The sequence below is a fragment of the Ochlerotatus camptorhynchus genome, unplaced genomic scaffold, assembly GCF_037179485.1.
Source record: "Ochlerotatus camptorhynchus isolate MF236.1 unplaced genomic scaffold, CSIRO-AGI_Acam_v1.1 ptg000216l, whole genome shotgun sequence".
NCBI classification, from domain to species: Eukaryota; Metazoa; Arthropoda; class Insecta; order Diptera; family Culicidae; genus Ochlerotatus; species Ochlerotatus camptorhynchus.
Genome location: NW_027040706.1, coordinates 1 through 16,606, shown reverse-complemented (window position 1 = coordinate 16,606; position 16,606 = coordinate 1). Strand labels below are relative to the sequence as shown.

At 40.5% G+C, this 16,606-nt stretch overlaps 1 protein-coding gene across 1 annotated transcript; it reads right to left on the bottom strand.

Annotated features, from left to right (window-relative positions):
• Window positions 1-1,803: 1,803 nt before the first annotated feature.
• On the bottom strand, window positions 1,804-9,926 carry LOC135703572 (glycine dehydrogenase (decarboxylating), mitochondrial). Its single transcript, XM_065224820.1, has 5 exons — window positions 9,521-9,926; window positions 9,243-9,321; window positions 2,761-4,886; window positions 2,022-2,486; window positions 1,804-1,958 (listed from the first exon to the last, which is right to left on the bottom strand). Exons 1-5 carry the CDS (start codon window positions 9,752-9,754, stop codon window positions 1,845-1,847), a joined length of 3,018 nt encoding a protein of 1,005 aa, XP_065080892.1. The 5' UTR covers window positions 9,755-9,926; the 3' UTR covers window positions 1,804-1,844.
• Window positions 9,927-16,606: the final 6,680 nt, after the last annotated feature.

The following is a 16,606-nucleotide window of genomic DNA, read 5'->3' as shown; positions in this document are numbered from 1 at the left end:
ACTTATCGAATCAGATAGATAGAAATGAAGGCCAAACGACATTTACGAATTCGGTACGTGAAAACCGAGAAGCTCGGTAAACAGAACCGAATATTTGCTAAAACGTGTTAAACGTCAAACGCTTAAACGTCAAACGTTCCACTTGCGCTCAACATCGTGACGGAAATTTTAACCGAAAACTCGGTTCTCTAAGGTGAGTCTATTTTTTTCTCGCGTGTGCTCGTTGGTCGTGTGTCGTGTGCAACAATTCAGTGAAAATGGAAAAAGTTCTGCACGTTTGATTGAAATCTTTTGTAAGTATTTGATTCATGTATATATTTGAAAGAGTTTATAAAAGGGGGTGACCCCGGCGTAGTGGTTAACATCCAAACCTCTCACGCCAAAGTCACGAGTTCAAATCTCACCCCCGGACAAGTCACGAATGACCCAAGAGTGTAAAAGTGACTGTAAAAAAAAAGAGTTAATAAAAATAATAAATAGAAGCATTTGTCACATTACATAAGGGAACATGCATAAATGACGTAGCATTTGAGGGGGGAGGTGGGGGTTTCAGAATTTGTGACCGGCCATGTATTGGATATAGCCAAATACGCTACGAGGTGGGGAGGAGGGGTCTAAAATTGATCAAAAATATGCTACGTCATTTATGGATGCTCCCTAACTGGTTTTATTTTTATGAAACTTCGAATCAACGTATCCTTAATCAAAATTTAAAGCAGGATTTGAAGTGACAATCAGGCCAGTGACAAGGCCTATACCAACAGCAGCGTTTGACAGTAGGCAGCATGTCCCGCGCTCAAATAATTTATTTTGCTGTACTGGGCCCGCTGTCACGGTATAACATATTGCCTATGCGCCTGCCACTGGGCTGGTGAAAACCGAGCGCTGCCCAAAAAAAACCGAATTCCGTAATTACAACAGGTGGGTCGGTTTGTTTGACAGCGTTCGGTAATTCTTGAGTAAACCGATGTTCGGTTATTTCTGCTTAGGTTTATTTTTCGTCAACCGAGATTTTCGGTAACTTTGATACATTGTGGGTAAAAAAAACAACTAACGACAGCTCGGTTATTTCTCTTTGAACCGAACAGACTACCGAGCGTTCAGCAGCTAAAAACTCGGTTGAAATCAAACCGAGTTCGGTATTATTTTCTAAGTGTGAAGGTAATCATATATGATCTTTCGACCAGCACACTCATCTGCTTCCTCACCTTTGAATTCGCATTTGAAATGAAATAAGAAGAGTGCCTACCTGTTTTTATCGACCGAATAGTCTCAATGGAACTGAGACTATCCTAGAAGATAGTCATATCATAGAGGTAACTCTAAGACCAGAAGGTCCCGAAAAAACGTACTCAGCTCTGGTACTCTCTTCGGTCCCAAGCTAATCAATGCACCCCTTGAAACATAGGAAAATCCACGAACCCCCCATTTTATCTGTCAAACTTTCATAGCGAATAAAAAAAAACATAGTGTAGTACTAGAATTTCGACTAGAATGGGGTACGTTAATCAATTTGCTTGGGACCAATAGGCTAGTCAAGTAGTGAGCCAATTTAAAATCGCTAGTTTCCATCGATTGGTTCTACTGTGATCGGTTAAAAGTTCTTGGTAAACAAAAAAGTCAGCTAATCGCAACTGTCTCGTGGACAGCCTTATAACAAAAGAGTCAGACAAACCGCTTCGATCATTGTGCTTATCCTTTGCCTTGACTAACAAGGGCTCCACTGTATGCGTTCCTTATTAATTAAGGAACTAACCTATTAAATTTAAATTTTGGGCCAAAAGAAGTTCATAGCAAACGGTATTTTTATACTTTATTTTTTTTTTGTAAATCTTATAAGTAACCTATTCATAGTCCGGAACCATGGGTGGGCAAGTGCAAACCAGGTGCTTGTCACCATATAGATCGTCAATACGTCCGACAGTTGGCCAAACCTTAGTCTCAGGTTTGACAAACGGCTGTAAAATATAATTTTAACGATTAGAGTTTTTTTAGTTGAATAGTTTTGCATAATGACGTACCGCTGGGAAAGCCCCTTGCTCTCTAGAATACGGACGGTTCCATTCGGATGAAATCGTTTGTTTTTGTGTGTGAGGGGCCATTTTCAATGGATTAACTCGTATATCTAGACGACCTTCCTCGATATCCTGAATTTCTTTGCGAATTGAGATCATCGCTTCACAAAAACGGTCTAGTTCTTCCTTGTCTTCGGATTCAGTTGGTTCTACCATAAGTGTTCCCGTCACAGGCCAGGACATAGTTGGTGCATGGAATCCGTAGTCCATCAAGCGTTTAGCAATATCGACTGCTTCAATATTGGCAGTTCTTTTAAAGTCCCGCACATCCATGATGAATTCGTGGGCCACCAAACCGGTGTTCGGATCCGTGTACAATGTTTTGAAGTGGTTTTCCATTCGCTTTGACATATAGTTGGCATTGAGGATGGCAACTTGTGTTGCCCGACGTAGGCCACGACCACCCATTAACTGAAAATATATTTAAAAAATATGCTTAATTCACCTGATCATCGTCGTCTCTAAATTGGCAATAATTTTGAACGATGAATACTTTTCGAAGAGTAGAAATCAAGACAAGGATGTGATTGTCAAATATCAACAATCGTCGTGCTCGCATACATTTGGTTCCAAGAAACAATAATCCATAATTATTTTTATTTGTTGTTGCTAGAGACCAAAGAATGAAAGGTCTCAGAAGCACTGCTGTGGGCTACAGGAAGATGGTTAAACATACAGTACTTACTTTAATATATGACCATGAGATTGGCAAAATGGACGAGCTTCCGTACGGTGCAGCGCTCACAACACCGAAGCTTTTATTATCGGTCCCTGCCAAGGGATCAATAACAGGATGGGTCGGAAGGAATGGTGCCAGATGAGCCTTCACGCCAATGGGCCCCATTCCTGGGCCACCACCGCCATGTGGAATGCAGAAAGTTTTATGTAGATTCAAATGTGATACGTCACTTCCGAAATCTCCGGGCCGACAAAGTCCCACTTGAGCGTTCATGTTCGCTCCGTCTAAATACACTTGACCGCCATGTTTGTGGACAAGTTCGCATACGTCGACAACGTTGTCTTCGAAAATTCCATTAGTTGACGGATACGTGATCATCAAGCAAGAGAGATTCTTTGAATGCTGTTCAACTTTTTCTTTCAGGTGAGCAGTATCAACCATTCCGGTGCTGCTATTTACTTTGATGGCCTCTACCCGCATACCAGCCATTTGCGCTGAGGCGGGGTTCGTTCCATGAGCGCTGATTGGGATCAAACAAATGGTTCTGTTACCTTCTCCTCGGGATTCATGGTAGCTTCGAATGGCTCTAAGACCAGCATATTCACCCTGAGCTCCACTGTTTGGCTGGAAGGAGATTTTATCATATCCCGTTATTTCACAAAGATCTTTTTCTAGTTCATCAAACATCTGTTTGTAGCCTTTAGCCTGATCAATTGGTGCAAATGGGTGAAGTTCTGTGAATTGCCGGAATGAGCAAGGTATCATTTCCGTTGTAGAGTTGAGTTTCATGGTACACGAACCAAGGGGTATCATTGAATGAACAAGGGAGATATCCTTGTTCTCGAGCTGTTTCATGTAGCGAACCATCCTTGCTTCGCTATGATGTTTGTTGAAGATCGGATGTGTTAGGAACGGTGATGTACGTTTGAATTGCGTCTTGTGAATAGACAAGGTCATAGCAATAGGATCAGCAAGTGTTGTTTCCAGATCAGGACAATTGAATACCCACAAAAGGTCAGCAACATCTGATGTTTTAACCGTCTCGTCCATTGAAACACCAATTGATTCATCGTCGAAATAACGCAAATTGATCTTTTTTGCTTCAGCCCTTGCTTTGACCTCTGTTGTACTCATTCCATGTGGAATAACGTGCAAGGTATCGAAAAAGGCCTTATTCAACTGTTCATGTCCAGCTTTGATCAATCCTGCATTAAGGGTTAAGGCGTAGTTATGAATTCTGTTAGAAATGTTTTTCAAGCCTTCAGGCCCGTGATAGATCGCATACATTGCCGCCATATTGGCTAGCAGTGCTTGAGCAGTGCAAATATTACTGGTAGCTTTATCTCTTCGGATATGTTGCTCTCTTGTTTGCAAAGCCAACCGATAAGCGTCCTGACCATCCATGTCTCTTGTAACACCAATCATTCTACCAGGAATCAATCTGGTTAACTTTTGTCGGCATGCGAAGAATGCAGCATGGGGCCCACCATATCCCAGAGGAACACCGAATCGTTGGGCAGATCCAATAGCAATATCTGCTCCAAATTCCGCCGGTGATCTCAAAAGAGTCAGTGCCATTAGGTCAGTTGCTACAGCAACAAGTGTTCCATTTTTCTTACAATCTGCAGATACCTGTTCAAAGTCCTGCACGTCTCCAAAAGTATCAGGATATTGCAAAAGTATACCGGATATTTCATGATCTGCGAAGTCAATTTCTCTAACCGATCCTACCAGTACCTCAATACCGAAAGCTTCGAGACGGGTTCTCACAACTGCAACGGTTTGGGGATGTAGCTTACGAGAAATAAAAATCTTCTTCCGCTTATTGTAACGATGACATAGGCTCATTGCTTCGGCCGCAGCTGTTCCTTCATCCAGTAGCGATGCATTGGCGATCTCAAGTCCGGTAAGCTCGGTAACTAGGGTTTGAAAATTCAACAAGGATTCCAACCGACCTTGACTTATTTCCGGCTGGTACGGAGTATATTGTGTGGTCCATCCAGGGTTTTCGAAAATATTCCGCAGGATAGGATGTGGAACTAGGCAGTTGTTATAACCCATACCTATGTACGATCTCCATACTTCGTTCTTGTTCGCAATGGCTCGGATTCGGTCGATAAGTTCATGCTCATCTGCAATGGTAAATATCATGGGTTAGATATATAGATATATAGATATCCAGCGCAGCCCAAAATCAGGCTCGCGGGTAGAGTGATAGAGACTGCACATAATGAAGTTTACACTGATAATTGAACATAGTGGGAATTTTGTCTGAACTGTAAATGTAAGTGTTTTATTATGTCACAGTTTTATCATGAGCTTGTGCTGGCTCTGAAGCTTGAAGACGAGGGTCAGTGCTGGGAGTAATGAACTACTTGCACGCAAGCTTGCAAATGCTCATTACAGCTAAAATACTATTTTTCGGATTTATGAAGCTATGAGATATTTTAATGATAATTCTTATTAACAAGATACAAGAAGAGATGGTACAGTGTGTGTATGGCACATAAAATATGTCAATTTAGCTTTCAGAGGGTAACAATAGCAATTAGCTGTAACGATGAGCAACGCGATGAGCGAGCAATCAGCGATCATAAAATCGCTAGTTATGACCTTCTGAAAGCAAAATTGACAAATTTTATGTCATACACAAACTTTACCACCTCTTCTTGCATCTTACAAATAAAAATTATCATTATAGTATCTCATTGTTTCATAATTACGAAAAATAGCATTTTAGCTGTGATGAGCAATTGCAAGCCTGCTTGCACGATACAGTTTGGATCTGCAAATATTTCGTAACCTCGCAAAGTCAGTCCTCTAGTATACGGATTCGCAAATATCCAATAAATATCTTAAAATTCGTTGTTATGCAATAAATATTTAGAAAATTTGATGATACCCCTACAAACAATTTTAGCTGCATAACGGCAACAATTAGCTGTATAAGTCAATAATCCTGTATAAGCAGTTTTGCAGCTAAAATGGTTAGTTGGGACGTCCTTATGAGTTTAACTCATAATGTTAATAACAACAACCTGTACAACAACAAAAACAACGATCTCTACCCGTCTCTAAATTGCCTGAACAAACACATAATCTATCGTTACAGTAACGATTTTTTTAAAATTTGTTTGCCAATATAAAAATGCTATGACGTGTTTTCGAAGTATTTTCATTAGTTATACCAGACTACAGATGCAATTCAATAGCACTGACCTTAAACCTCTAAGTACAATCACCGAAAATCACGTAGAAGTGTAGTGACAAAACTTCGACGTAAACATGAAACCGATAACCTCTCTAACACATACACGTTATCAGTAAGGCAACGAAAAGATTGTTGTATTTCCGCTAAATATTTGCGATTAGTGAAATATCCCACTATCACCTTAGAGTGCCAGGCCCCGCAAATCTCGACAAATCGGATGCCACGTCGCTCTGACGTGATCCTTGAACGTTCCGTTTCTGTAGCTGGCTGATGCTACTATTAAACGTAAGCAAACTTGAAAGTATAGTGCAAAACAAACCCAGCAACTGATAATGGCACCGATAATTCATTGCAAAGCTAATAGAACTGAGTTTCTGGCACATGTGATGATCATAGATCAAAAGTGAATCTGTAACCCCCGCAAAGAAGCATTGATAACAATGTATAATGTGCAATCGCGTTTGGCAGAACATCGTTGCTGCGAATGGATGCGATCATGGGTTCATTGTAGGCTCTTGCCGTCTTGCTCCCTTGGACGTTTTGACTAATTGCTGGAACTGACATTTTGACAAAGGCAAAGAGTGCCACCCTAATGTATATATGTTTCACAATAGGTCTATTCCTGTTTTTGCTTTTCTGTAAAATTCTGCCAATAGCAACAGCATGTTCTCGTACTTTCTGCAGTATGTATATGATTTTATTGCAGCAACAATTAATTTTTATATGAATTCATCTTATTTTGCATTGCAAATGCTATGTTAAGTTAGACAAAGTATACGTCATATTCGAGGGACCGCGGATCCAAAGTATATTCGTTATGAGTCAGGTAACGGCGCCGGTGGTGTAGTGGTAAGCGTGATTACCTCTCACCCCAGCAGGCCTGGGTTCAATACCAGTCGGCGCCGCCGGGATGTTCTGAGGCATAACATCTCTGATCACGCCTTCCTTCGGATGGGAAGTAAAGCCGTTGGTCCCCGGTTCATGAGTTGATGGGTCGATAGGTAGGGTCCAGGTGTAGAAGCTGCCTTCCTGGCACGTCGGTAGCATTGGTGCTCAGCACGGAAAACAAGATCGACGGAAAAAAACAAACCAAAGGAAATGAGTCAGGTAACACAGGAGTGCTTCCCAATTAGTCATACGGCCAAAATCATGTTAAAAATTAGTTTTTCCATTTTTTTCAACGTAGGCATTCAGAAACAGAACAGCATTGACATTAACATCATGTGGACGAAATTTTGAATTTGAGGTTTTAGCGCCATAGCTGGTACACTTCTCATATGTCATTAGGCCGTGTTGATTTTTGCATATGTAATTTCGAATTTACATAGACACATACTCACTGGCGTGCCTAACTTATAACGAATATATGTTGTATCTGGGAGAACATGAACTCATGGAGTCCCGTGTGTTATATCTATATATTGTTGTGTTATCGAAGTGTCTATGATTCTTCAAAGTGTCTATGATTCTTCAAATTTTCAAATCCTGGGCTTAAGGTCTTGATTTTCTACAGGTTAGACAAAATCTGACAAACTGAATTTTATAACTCTTAGCATTTATTGAAGCCTCTGAAATTTTCTATCATATAGATAAAAGAGTTTAAGAATTTGACGTTTGCATCGTGTGAGGAGTACTATCGAAGTAAAGTGTTTGTTCCTTTCCTTGGTAGCATTGCGAACTCACATCAGGAGACGTTGGTTCCACTTCAGATACTTTTAAAATTTCTAGAGCAATCGATTACAAATTTTTCATAACATTATGACATGGAGTCATTCGGTTTAGCAATCGAAGTAGTTCTATAGTGCAAAACTTTTTTGTACTTGAAATCTTCAAACTGAGTTTTCAATAATTGTAATGACACTCTAATACCTACCATAATCAATATATGGTACGACAACATTTTCCGTGATAGCCTGCTCAGCTGAAAGGTCATTTAAATCATGTTTATTCATGATCGTATTCCCGTTTCTGAAGATGATGTACTGAATTGTTTATGCCGAAAAAAAAGCAGGTTGATTATTTGTTCATATTTCTTTAATGTAACAAACAATGTTCAAATACAATCACACCAAACCTTTTCTTAATATTTTTATCACAAGATAAAGTTACAAACTGCCCAGGCAAAAATCCTAGCTGTGCCACTTAGCAAGACGATTTTTTAATTTTTTTAATTTTCTACGGGGCGGTCTTAGGCGGTTTTACACTTTTTCATATTATGTGCTTATGCAAATTCTGATTTTTTTTTTTGCGAAGATCAACACAGCGTACTATGTCATGGTTAAACCATGACGGAATAAACGATATTGAACATCTAGTTTTCGAACTGTATATTGTAGTCTTGTGTTGCAGTCTGAAAATATTAACATCTCTAATTTTCTTGTATTCTGCACATTAAACACTGTTTAATATTTTTCTTAGATTCTCTGGATAGATGTGAAGATTTGAAAGTGACAAGATAAATAGTCAGATAAATGAAAAATATTGACTTGCAAGATAAAATAAAATAAAACTAAAACATAGAATATATTTTTTGGTGATTTGTGAAATGACTTACTTTGAATGTTCATTAAATAGTTATGAGTTTAACAATCAGTAATTTAAGCATTACATAATTTTGTTTGGGTCAAAATATTCACATATTTAGAATAAACAATACGGATACAACGTAAAATGAAAAAGTTACGGACTTTTTCCGGTGTCCGTTTTATAAAGTGAACAGTCCTTAATATTATAATGTAAGCTCCAATCTGTGGAAAAAATGTAAAGCAGATCGAAAAAAAATGTTATTTTTATTTTGTGGAATTATTTCAGAAAATAAAATATTTTTTTTTGTTCGTTCTGCTTTTTATTTTTTTCAAATCAGAAATTGATAATGGATATGGAACACAATGGAACCCCAATTTCATCAGCACGCAGTTTTTAGAGTTTTAGCTCACTTAAGGGGAAAGGGGCCGATTTTTTTCTAAATTACAAATGCAGTTTTTTTGACTTCTGTTTCTGATTTTCTGATAATGAAAATGTGTTCACAGTGCTCTGGTTAGCAAGTAGAATACACTGAGTACATTTTTCATAAAAAGAATTTGTTTGATGTATTGCGTTCTCTTGTAACTTAACGAGCACATAATAAACTGATTTATATTCTATAATTTTATTTTCATGTGAAGCTTTCAGAACCCTTTTCACGTTCAGTTGACATTACACATGTTTAGCATTTTTGTGAAACATTTTTCACCTTTTTTTTCATGATTATTGACCTTATTTTTACAAAATTACTTACTCAAGGGATCTTCAATGTTCAGGATTCTGTTAAACTTGATAGCATCCGGCACTGCCTTCTCCGATAGCTCGTCCAATGACTGCAATAACATGAACATGAATGCACTTATTACTTTTGTAAAATCGTATCAAAATGTTCACTTTCATTTTCTTTTAGTGATCAGTTTAATAGTGTTTATTATTTTTGTTCAGTTCATGTGTTCATCGTTCACTGATAGCCTCATCGTTATTCAAGTGTTATCAGTAGAGATGATGAGTTCGTTATGAACTTTTTATTACCTTAAAACCGATAGAGTTTAGCATGGTAACGACATCCGTTTTTCGGGGACCTATGTGGCGTGAAGCGAAGTCAGGTTTGTTGGGGAAAACTTCCTCTACTGTGGCCAGGTATCGTTGCAGTTGGTTGTTGAAATTGAGTTGATTGGATAGTATCGGCAATAAGGATTTATGCCTATTGGAAATGGTTTTATGTCCAACATATTGGAGCGATTTGTTGAAAATAGCACGTTGCATTGTTTAATTCTTAGTTTTCCCTTTGTAAATTTAACTGAACACAATTCTAAAGAGGTTTCCAGATTTAAGAAATACACATCATCAATAAATCACTTGCTTAGCACTTTGTATCAAACGGTCACACGGCACTTCTAGTCGCACTTTATGGAACACCCGATCAGTAGAACGATTTGCATAGGACTAAGCCTCGAGCTGGTCCGTCGTTCAATTTTAAAGTAGGTTTGATATGAGCTTATCAGTGCCACGATGATGCTGCAGCGACCTTGCAGGCAGGACTGAGAGTTACAACTCGATCGAGATAGGTGAGGAACTGTTTTTAGCGACAACTAGGCCGATTTGAAATTTGAAATTTTTACTCCATAAAGTGTGATCCAGTTAAAATCCGGGCGCACAAATAGGTACTACAGTAACTTACCAGCCTTAATTGTTATGATATATATATCTAAATGTTCAGTATATATATATATCTAAGGAATTCAGTATTTTAAACAGGTTTTCTATATTTATTTAAGTGGAATTAAATGGAAGATAACCTTTTAGCTGTTTTATTAGGTTTTCTGTACCTGCATGTCAGAATAACAATTGTTAATGAAAAACTGCTTATGTAATAGGTCTGTTCCCGTTCTTGCTTGTCTGTGAGATTATGAAAATCAAAAGCTTGTTCCCGTAATTTCTGCAGAATATCATTTTTTCACAGCAACTTACAGCAAGCTGTAGTACAGCAAAAAAAAGGAACAAGAAGTGGAACAACACATATTACTGAATGATCCCTTGCACAATTATTTTGCTTTATTTAATATTGCTTTATTTTGAAAAAAAATGTTAGATTCTTATAGGCCACCCTCCAGTTTGATTCATAACCCCAAAATATGAGCATCCTATTCCCGGTCCATGAGTTGATGTGTCGATAGTTAGGGTCCAGGTAAGGGAGCTGCCTCCTTGGCGTCGGTAGCATTGGTAATCATCCAGGTACAAACAAATTCAACAAAGCACCTGTAAAGTTTTGGCTTGATTTGACAAGTCGCTATACTGCTATAATACTAATTTCATAGAAAAGAACATTATTCCATCCAATCGCTTCTATTCCGCCTTATCGAGACATTGAGATTTCGGTAAAATCTCACAGGTTTCGGTAAAATTATATTAATGTGTAGCGTACGTACCGCTCTGTTGTTTCCTTTCCTGACTATCCTGTCATTTTCCAACTTCTGGGTGCTTGCGGGCCTTCCGCTGGGGGCAGGAAATCATTCGGTGACCTCCACCTTACATAGAAAGCATGTATTCTTTTTCCCCGAATAGAATATATTCCCCTTCCGATTGAGGAAATTAAGCGAGGAGGAAATCTCCTTTTCCATGTCCATGTAAATACCTCTCACACCTGTATGCTTATTAGACTGATGCAAAATTTGAAATTTTCGCTCCACAGTGCTCAAAAGGTTTCAAATCGAATGCTGATTAACATTTTAAAATTTGCACAAACTATTTGAAGTTTCTATGGAAAAACAAACTTTTTATTCATTGTTTTCTAATCTTTTCCCATTTTGCACTGTCAAAAAGTTCTATAACTATTTTTATAGCAAATTTACTCAGCTAAAACTTTGCTCTAGATAGTTTTTCAGCCAAACGTCAAATTAAATAGTTATTAATTGTTTAAGAGATTGAGAATCTTATGGCATGATTCAGCAGCTGTTTTGTGGGCAAGACTGTATTCTGCAGTGTGGCATAGCAGCCATGATTTTTGTGCTACGCGTCCAGAAACACCAATGTTGCCTGCTGAACAATTGATTGAGCATAATCATAAGACATCAGTGACTTGAATCATTAATAACTTTTGTAACTTACATTTTATCGAAAAGTGGTAGCTGAAGAAATTTCCTACAAGCACAGTTATTATTTTCTATAGCAGATAGATGGATATCTTCACCACTGCGTCCTAGCAAGAAGTACGGTAGACTTGTTTCCGGCTCCGTTAATTTGGAAGTTTTCTCGCTATTATCTAACGTAAATAATCAGTTTTTTCTCGCTTAGTGATTCCTGGCATAATTCCCGATAAATTGATCAAAAAGTGAGTTTTTTTCTGAGAAGAAAGTGTGTTTTCGGCATCATCGAAAATTGTTTTTGCGATTCGCAATTCGCCAATCATTTTGCGCACCATCGGTGCGTGGTCACGCATACCTGTGCACACGGATCATCGTCATCGAGTGTCAGCATCTGCCTCCACATTCAAACCGCTCATCCATCATCGTGTATTCAGCTGAGCGCCGAGCTTCATACAAGCACACACCAACGAAGACCACCCGCACACGCGGATCGAAGATCATCCAAGCTGCGCATCGCTCCGCTGCTGCTGTGTAAACGCTCGGTGGTAGTAGTATAGGATTATCAGATAAGTTTTTGTTCTTGTTTCTTTCTTTCTCTTATCAGTTAAATTTTAAGTTTGTGTTTCTGTGTTAGTATTTTTTTTTCGTGTATTGTGTCCGAGTAATTTTGATTATCGTTTCAGTGGTAGAGCGTTTTTTGCTCCCACTAGTACGACAAAATGGACATTTTGTCGGAAGACGAAATGGACGTTTTGTCGGAAGATGACACCACTTTGCCACGCGATAGCAAGAAGGGTCGAAAAAGTCTGTCATCCCAGAAATCAGATGATGTCATCCCTGGTTCGTCATCTCAGTCTGGTAATGGACAGGGACAGATAAGCCCCCGATCGCGAGCCTACTCAGAAGACTCGACTGGCCCATGGGTTGTTTACTTTCAGCCCAAAAAAAAACCTTTGAATGTAATGCAAATTACTAATGATCTGACGAAGCGGTTCTCGGCCGTGACCGAAATATCGAAGGTGAGGTACAATAAACTTCGCGTTGTCGTCTCTAACCTGAAACAAGCTAACGAGATTGCTGCCTCCCAGCTCTTTACGCTCGAGTATAGAGTGTACATCCCAGCTCGTAATGTGGAGATCGAAGGTGTGGTCACCGAAGCGAGTCTGACCCCAGAGATCTTGGCGAAGCAAGCGGTTGGCCGTTTCAAGAACCCCTTGCTTCCCACGGTTGAGATACTGGAAGTCCAGAAGCTGAACTCAGTATCTTTCAGCGAGGGTAAAAAGAGCTTTACCCCCACAGACTCGTTTTGGGTGACCTTTTCTGGTTCAGCCCTTCCTCACTACATCGAGTTGGGAAAACTTCGGCTACCTGTGCGTTTGTTTGTTCCTCGGGTCATGAACTGCCAAAACTGCAAACAGTTGGGACATACGGCCTCTCACTGTGGCAGCAAGGCACGCTGTTCCAAATGCATGGAGAAGCACGAGGATGGCGCCTGCACAGTCAATGCACCAAAATGCGTATACTGTAAGGGAACTCCTCATGGTCTCTCATTGGCCCGGCGTACAAACAACGCGGGGAGAAACTAGAACGCTCTCTTAAGGAGCGTTCCAGGCAGTCTTTTGCAGCAATGCTAAAAACAGCCACACCATCAACCAACGACAAAAATCCCTTTGCTGTTTTGTCTGATGACGAGTCTGACTCTGACTTGGCTGAGGAGGGAGTTTCTTTCAGTTTTCCGGAAGGTTCTGCACGGAAACGAAAACGCATCCGTTCGCGGAAAGTTGCAGATAAGGAACCCCAAATCAGCTTGCCCAAATCAAGGAGTGATGGAAAAAAGGAAGTTTCAACTTCTCCTGGTTTCCGCAGAACTGACTATAACCAGAATTTTCCATCTCTCCCGGGGACATCAAAAACCCCTGATGGCCCATTTTTAAGAACAGAAGCCCCTTCTTCATCCGGGTTGTTCTCATTTGATAAAATTGTGGACGATATCCTCAAGTACCTGAATATTTCCGATCATCTCAAAATCATTGTTCTGGCAATGCTTCCTTCTGTGAAGACCCGCTTGAAGCAACTGACATTGAAGTGGCCCCTTATTGCAGCAATCATTTCCTTCGATGGATAATTTTCCAAACGAGGTCGGGGATTTGATCACTGTTCTACAGTGGAATTGTCGAAGTCTCATTCCTAAATTAAATTCTTTTAAGTTTTTAGTTCACAATAATGATTGTGATGCATTTGCTGTTTGTGAAACTTGGCTCTCTTCAGACATCGATCTTCCTTTTTATGATTTTAACATTATTCGACTGGATCGTGAGGATTCGCGTGGAGGAGGGGTACTTTTGGGGATCAAAAAGTGCCATTCCTTCTATAGAGTGAATCTTCCACAATTTACAGGTATTGAAGTTGTCGCATGTCAGGCTATTATTAAAGGTAAGAGCCTTTGTATTGCTTCTGTTTATATTCCTCCTAGAGCCGTTGTTAATCGCAAACAACTTTCAGATATCTGTTCGGTACTTCCTGCTCCACGGTTGATTATGGGTGATTTGAATTCCCACGGTACAGGCTGGGGGGAACTGTATGATGACAACCGTTCTACTTTGATATATGACCTCTGCGACAGCTTTAATATGACAATTCTTAACAATGGAGAAGTAACACGTTTGGCTAGCCCATCCTCGAATGGAAGTAGATTAGACCTCACACTTTGCTCTAACTCATTATCGTTGGATTGCACGTGGAATGTGATCCAAGATCCCCACGGTAGTGATCACTTGCCGATCAAAGTTTCAGTTGCCAGTGGGTTCAATCCGTCGGAACCCGTTAACGTCGCGTACGATCTTACCCGTAATATCGATTGGACAAAGTTCAAGAATGTGATAGAAGATGCCCTAACGTCGGTAGAAGGGCTTCCACCGTTGGAGGAATATAACTTCCTCTCCAATCTGATCTTGGACAGCGCGCTTCAAGCTCAAACTCGGCCGGTTCCAGGAACGTCTTTCCGTCTAACCTCCTTCCCCTTGGTGGGACCAGCAATGCACTGAGGTTTATCGTAAAAAGTCCGACGCGTTTAAGCTTTTCCGGAAACGTGGAACACCCGTACATTTCGAAGCGCACTCGGCTCTTGAACGCGAACTCAAGAGCCTCATCAAAGCCAAGAAACGCGGATACTGGCGGCAATTCGAGGACGGATTATCGCGCGAAACGTCGATGAATACGCTTTGGAATGCGGCGCGAAGGATGCGTAACCGGTCTTCAAACAACGAGAGCGAGGAGTACTCGGATAGTTGGATTCTCAAGTTCGCGCGAAAAGTATGTCCTGATTCTGTGCCGGCACAGATGATTCCTCGCGAAACGACGAATTCGGTAGACAAGATCAGCCAGCCTTTTTCAATGCTGGAGCTCTCACTCGCGCTCCTTTCGTGTGGCAATTCGGCTCCGGGGGCTGATAGAATCAAGTTCAACTTGTTGAAGAACCTCCCAGACGTCGCTAAGAGGCGCATGTTGAACTTGTTTGGTCAGTTCCTGGAGCTTAATATTGTTCCGGATGACTGGAGGCGGGTGAGAGTTATAGCCATTAAAAAGCCTGGAAAACCCGCGTCAGATCACAACTCGTATCGTCCCATTGCGATGTTATCGTGTATTCGAAAATTGTTGGAGAAAATGATCCTTTTTCGCCTGGACAAATGGGTTGAGACGAACCACCTACTCTCAGATACTCAATTTGGTTTCCGTAGGGGCAAGGGAGCGAACGACTGTCTCGCGTTGCTTTCCACTGAAATTCAGTTGGCTTTTGCTAAAAAAGAGCAAATGGCTTCTGTCTTCTTGGATATTAAGGGGGCTTTTGATTCAGTATCGGTTGAAGTCCTTTCAGACAAACTCCACGCTTGTGGCCTTTCTCCATTAATTAATAACTTTTTGTACAATTTGCTGTCAGAGAAACATATGAGCTTTTCTCATGGAAACTCTACAGCTTCACGATTTAGCTACATGGGTCTCCCCCAGGACTCATGTTTAAGCCCCCTTCTGTATAATTTCTACGTCAGAGAAATTGACAATTGTCTAAGTGACAACTGCACGTTGAGACAACTTGCAGATGACGGAGTAGTGTCTATGACAGGGCCCAGAGAGGCCGACCTGCAAGGACCCTTACAGGATACCTTAGACAATTTGTCTACTTGGGCTATCCAGCTAGGTATCGAATTATCCACGGAGAAAAGTGAGTTGGTCGTTTTTTCTAGGAAGCATAGCCCAGCACAACCGAAGCTTCAACTTTTGGGTAAGCCGATCACTCATTCCATGTCTTTCAAATATCTTGGGGTCTGGTTCGATTCAAAATGCACCTGGAGATCCCACATTGAGTATCTGAAGCGGAAATGCCAACAAAGGATCAATTTTCTCCGAACAATTACCGGAACGTGGTGGGGAGCCCATCCGCAAGATCTTCTAACGTTGTACCGGACAACGATTTTATCGGTTTTAGAGTACGGTAGTTTTTGCTTCCAGTCGGCGGCTAAAACGCACATCATCAAACTGGAACGGATCCAGTATCGCTGTCTCCGTATCGCGTTAGGATGCATGCACTCGACTCATACGATGAGTCTCGAAGTATTAGCGGGCATGTTGCCACACTCTTTATTGTAAATACCATAAACTCTATTGTATGGTTACAATACATTTCATTGTACCTCTACGGTTCTTTTTTTTACGGGTAATCAAGACCCGATTTGGAACCGTTTGAGCACTGTGGAGCGAATTTTTTTTAAATTTTGCATCAGTCTAATGCACATCCAGGCCCTGCTCTTGTGGAAATTTTTCCCGGATGACACGTTTCACTTTTCCGTATTTTTCCAGTACCAACGTACGATCCTTATCAGACAGCTCCAGTGGCAAATCGAACACACAAACGTATTGAACGTTGCCCCCCGCAAGTGACATTCGTACTTCCACTGCCTTTCCATCAGCATAACGGAAAGTTAATTGCTACGGGTTATGCATCAAGGCATAATGCATACTACATGTTTAAACATTT

What these genes read in the sequence shown, in the direction of transcription:
- LOC135703572 (XM_065224820.1), bottom strand. Translation starts at nt 9,754, where the DNA reads ATGCAACGTGCTATTTTCAACAAATCGCTCCAATATGTTGGACATAAA. An exon ending in TAAACTCTATCGGTTTTAAG is followed by an intron (nt 9,322 to 9,520) that starts GTAATAAAAAGT and finishes ATGTTATTGCAG; the next exon opens with TCATTGGACGAGCTATCGGA. An exon ending in TCTCATGGTCATATATTAAA is followed by an intron (nt 2,487 to 2,760) that starts GTAAGTACTGTA and finishes ATATATTTTCAG; the next exon opens with TTAATGGGTGGTCGTGGCCT.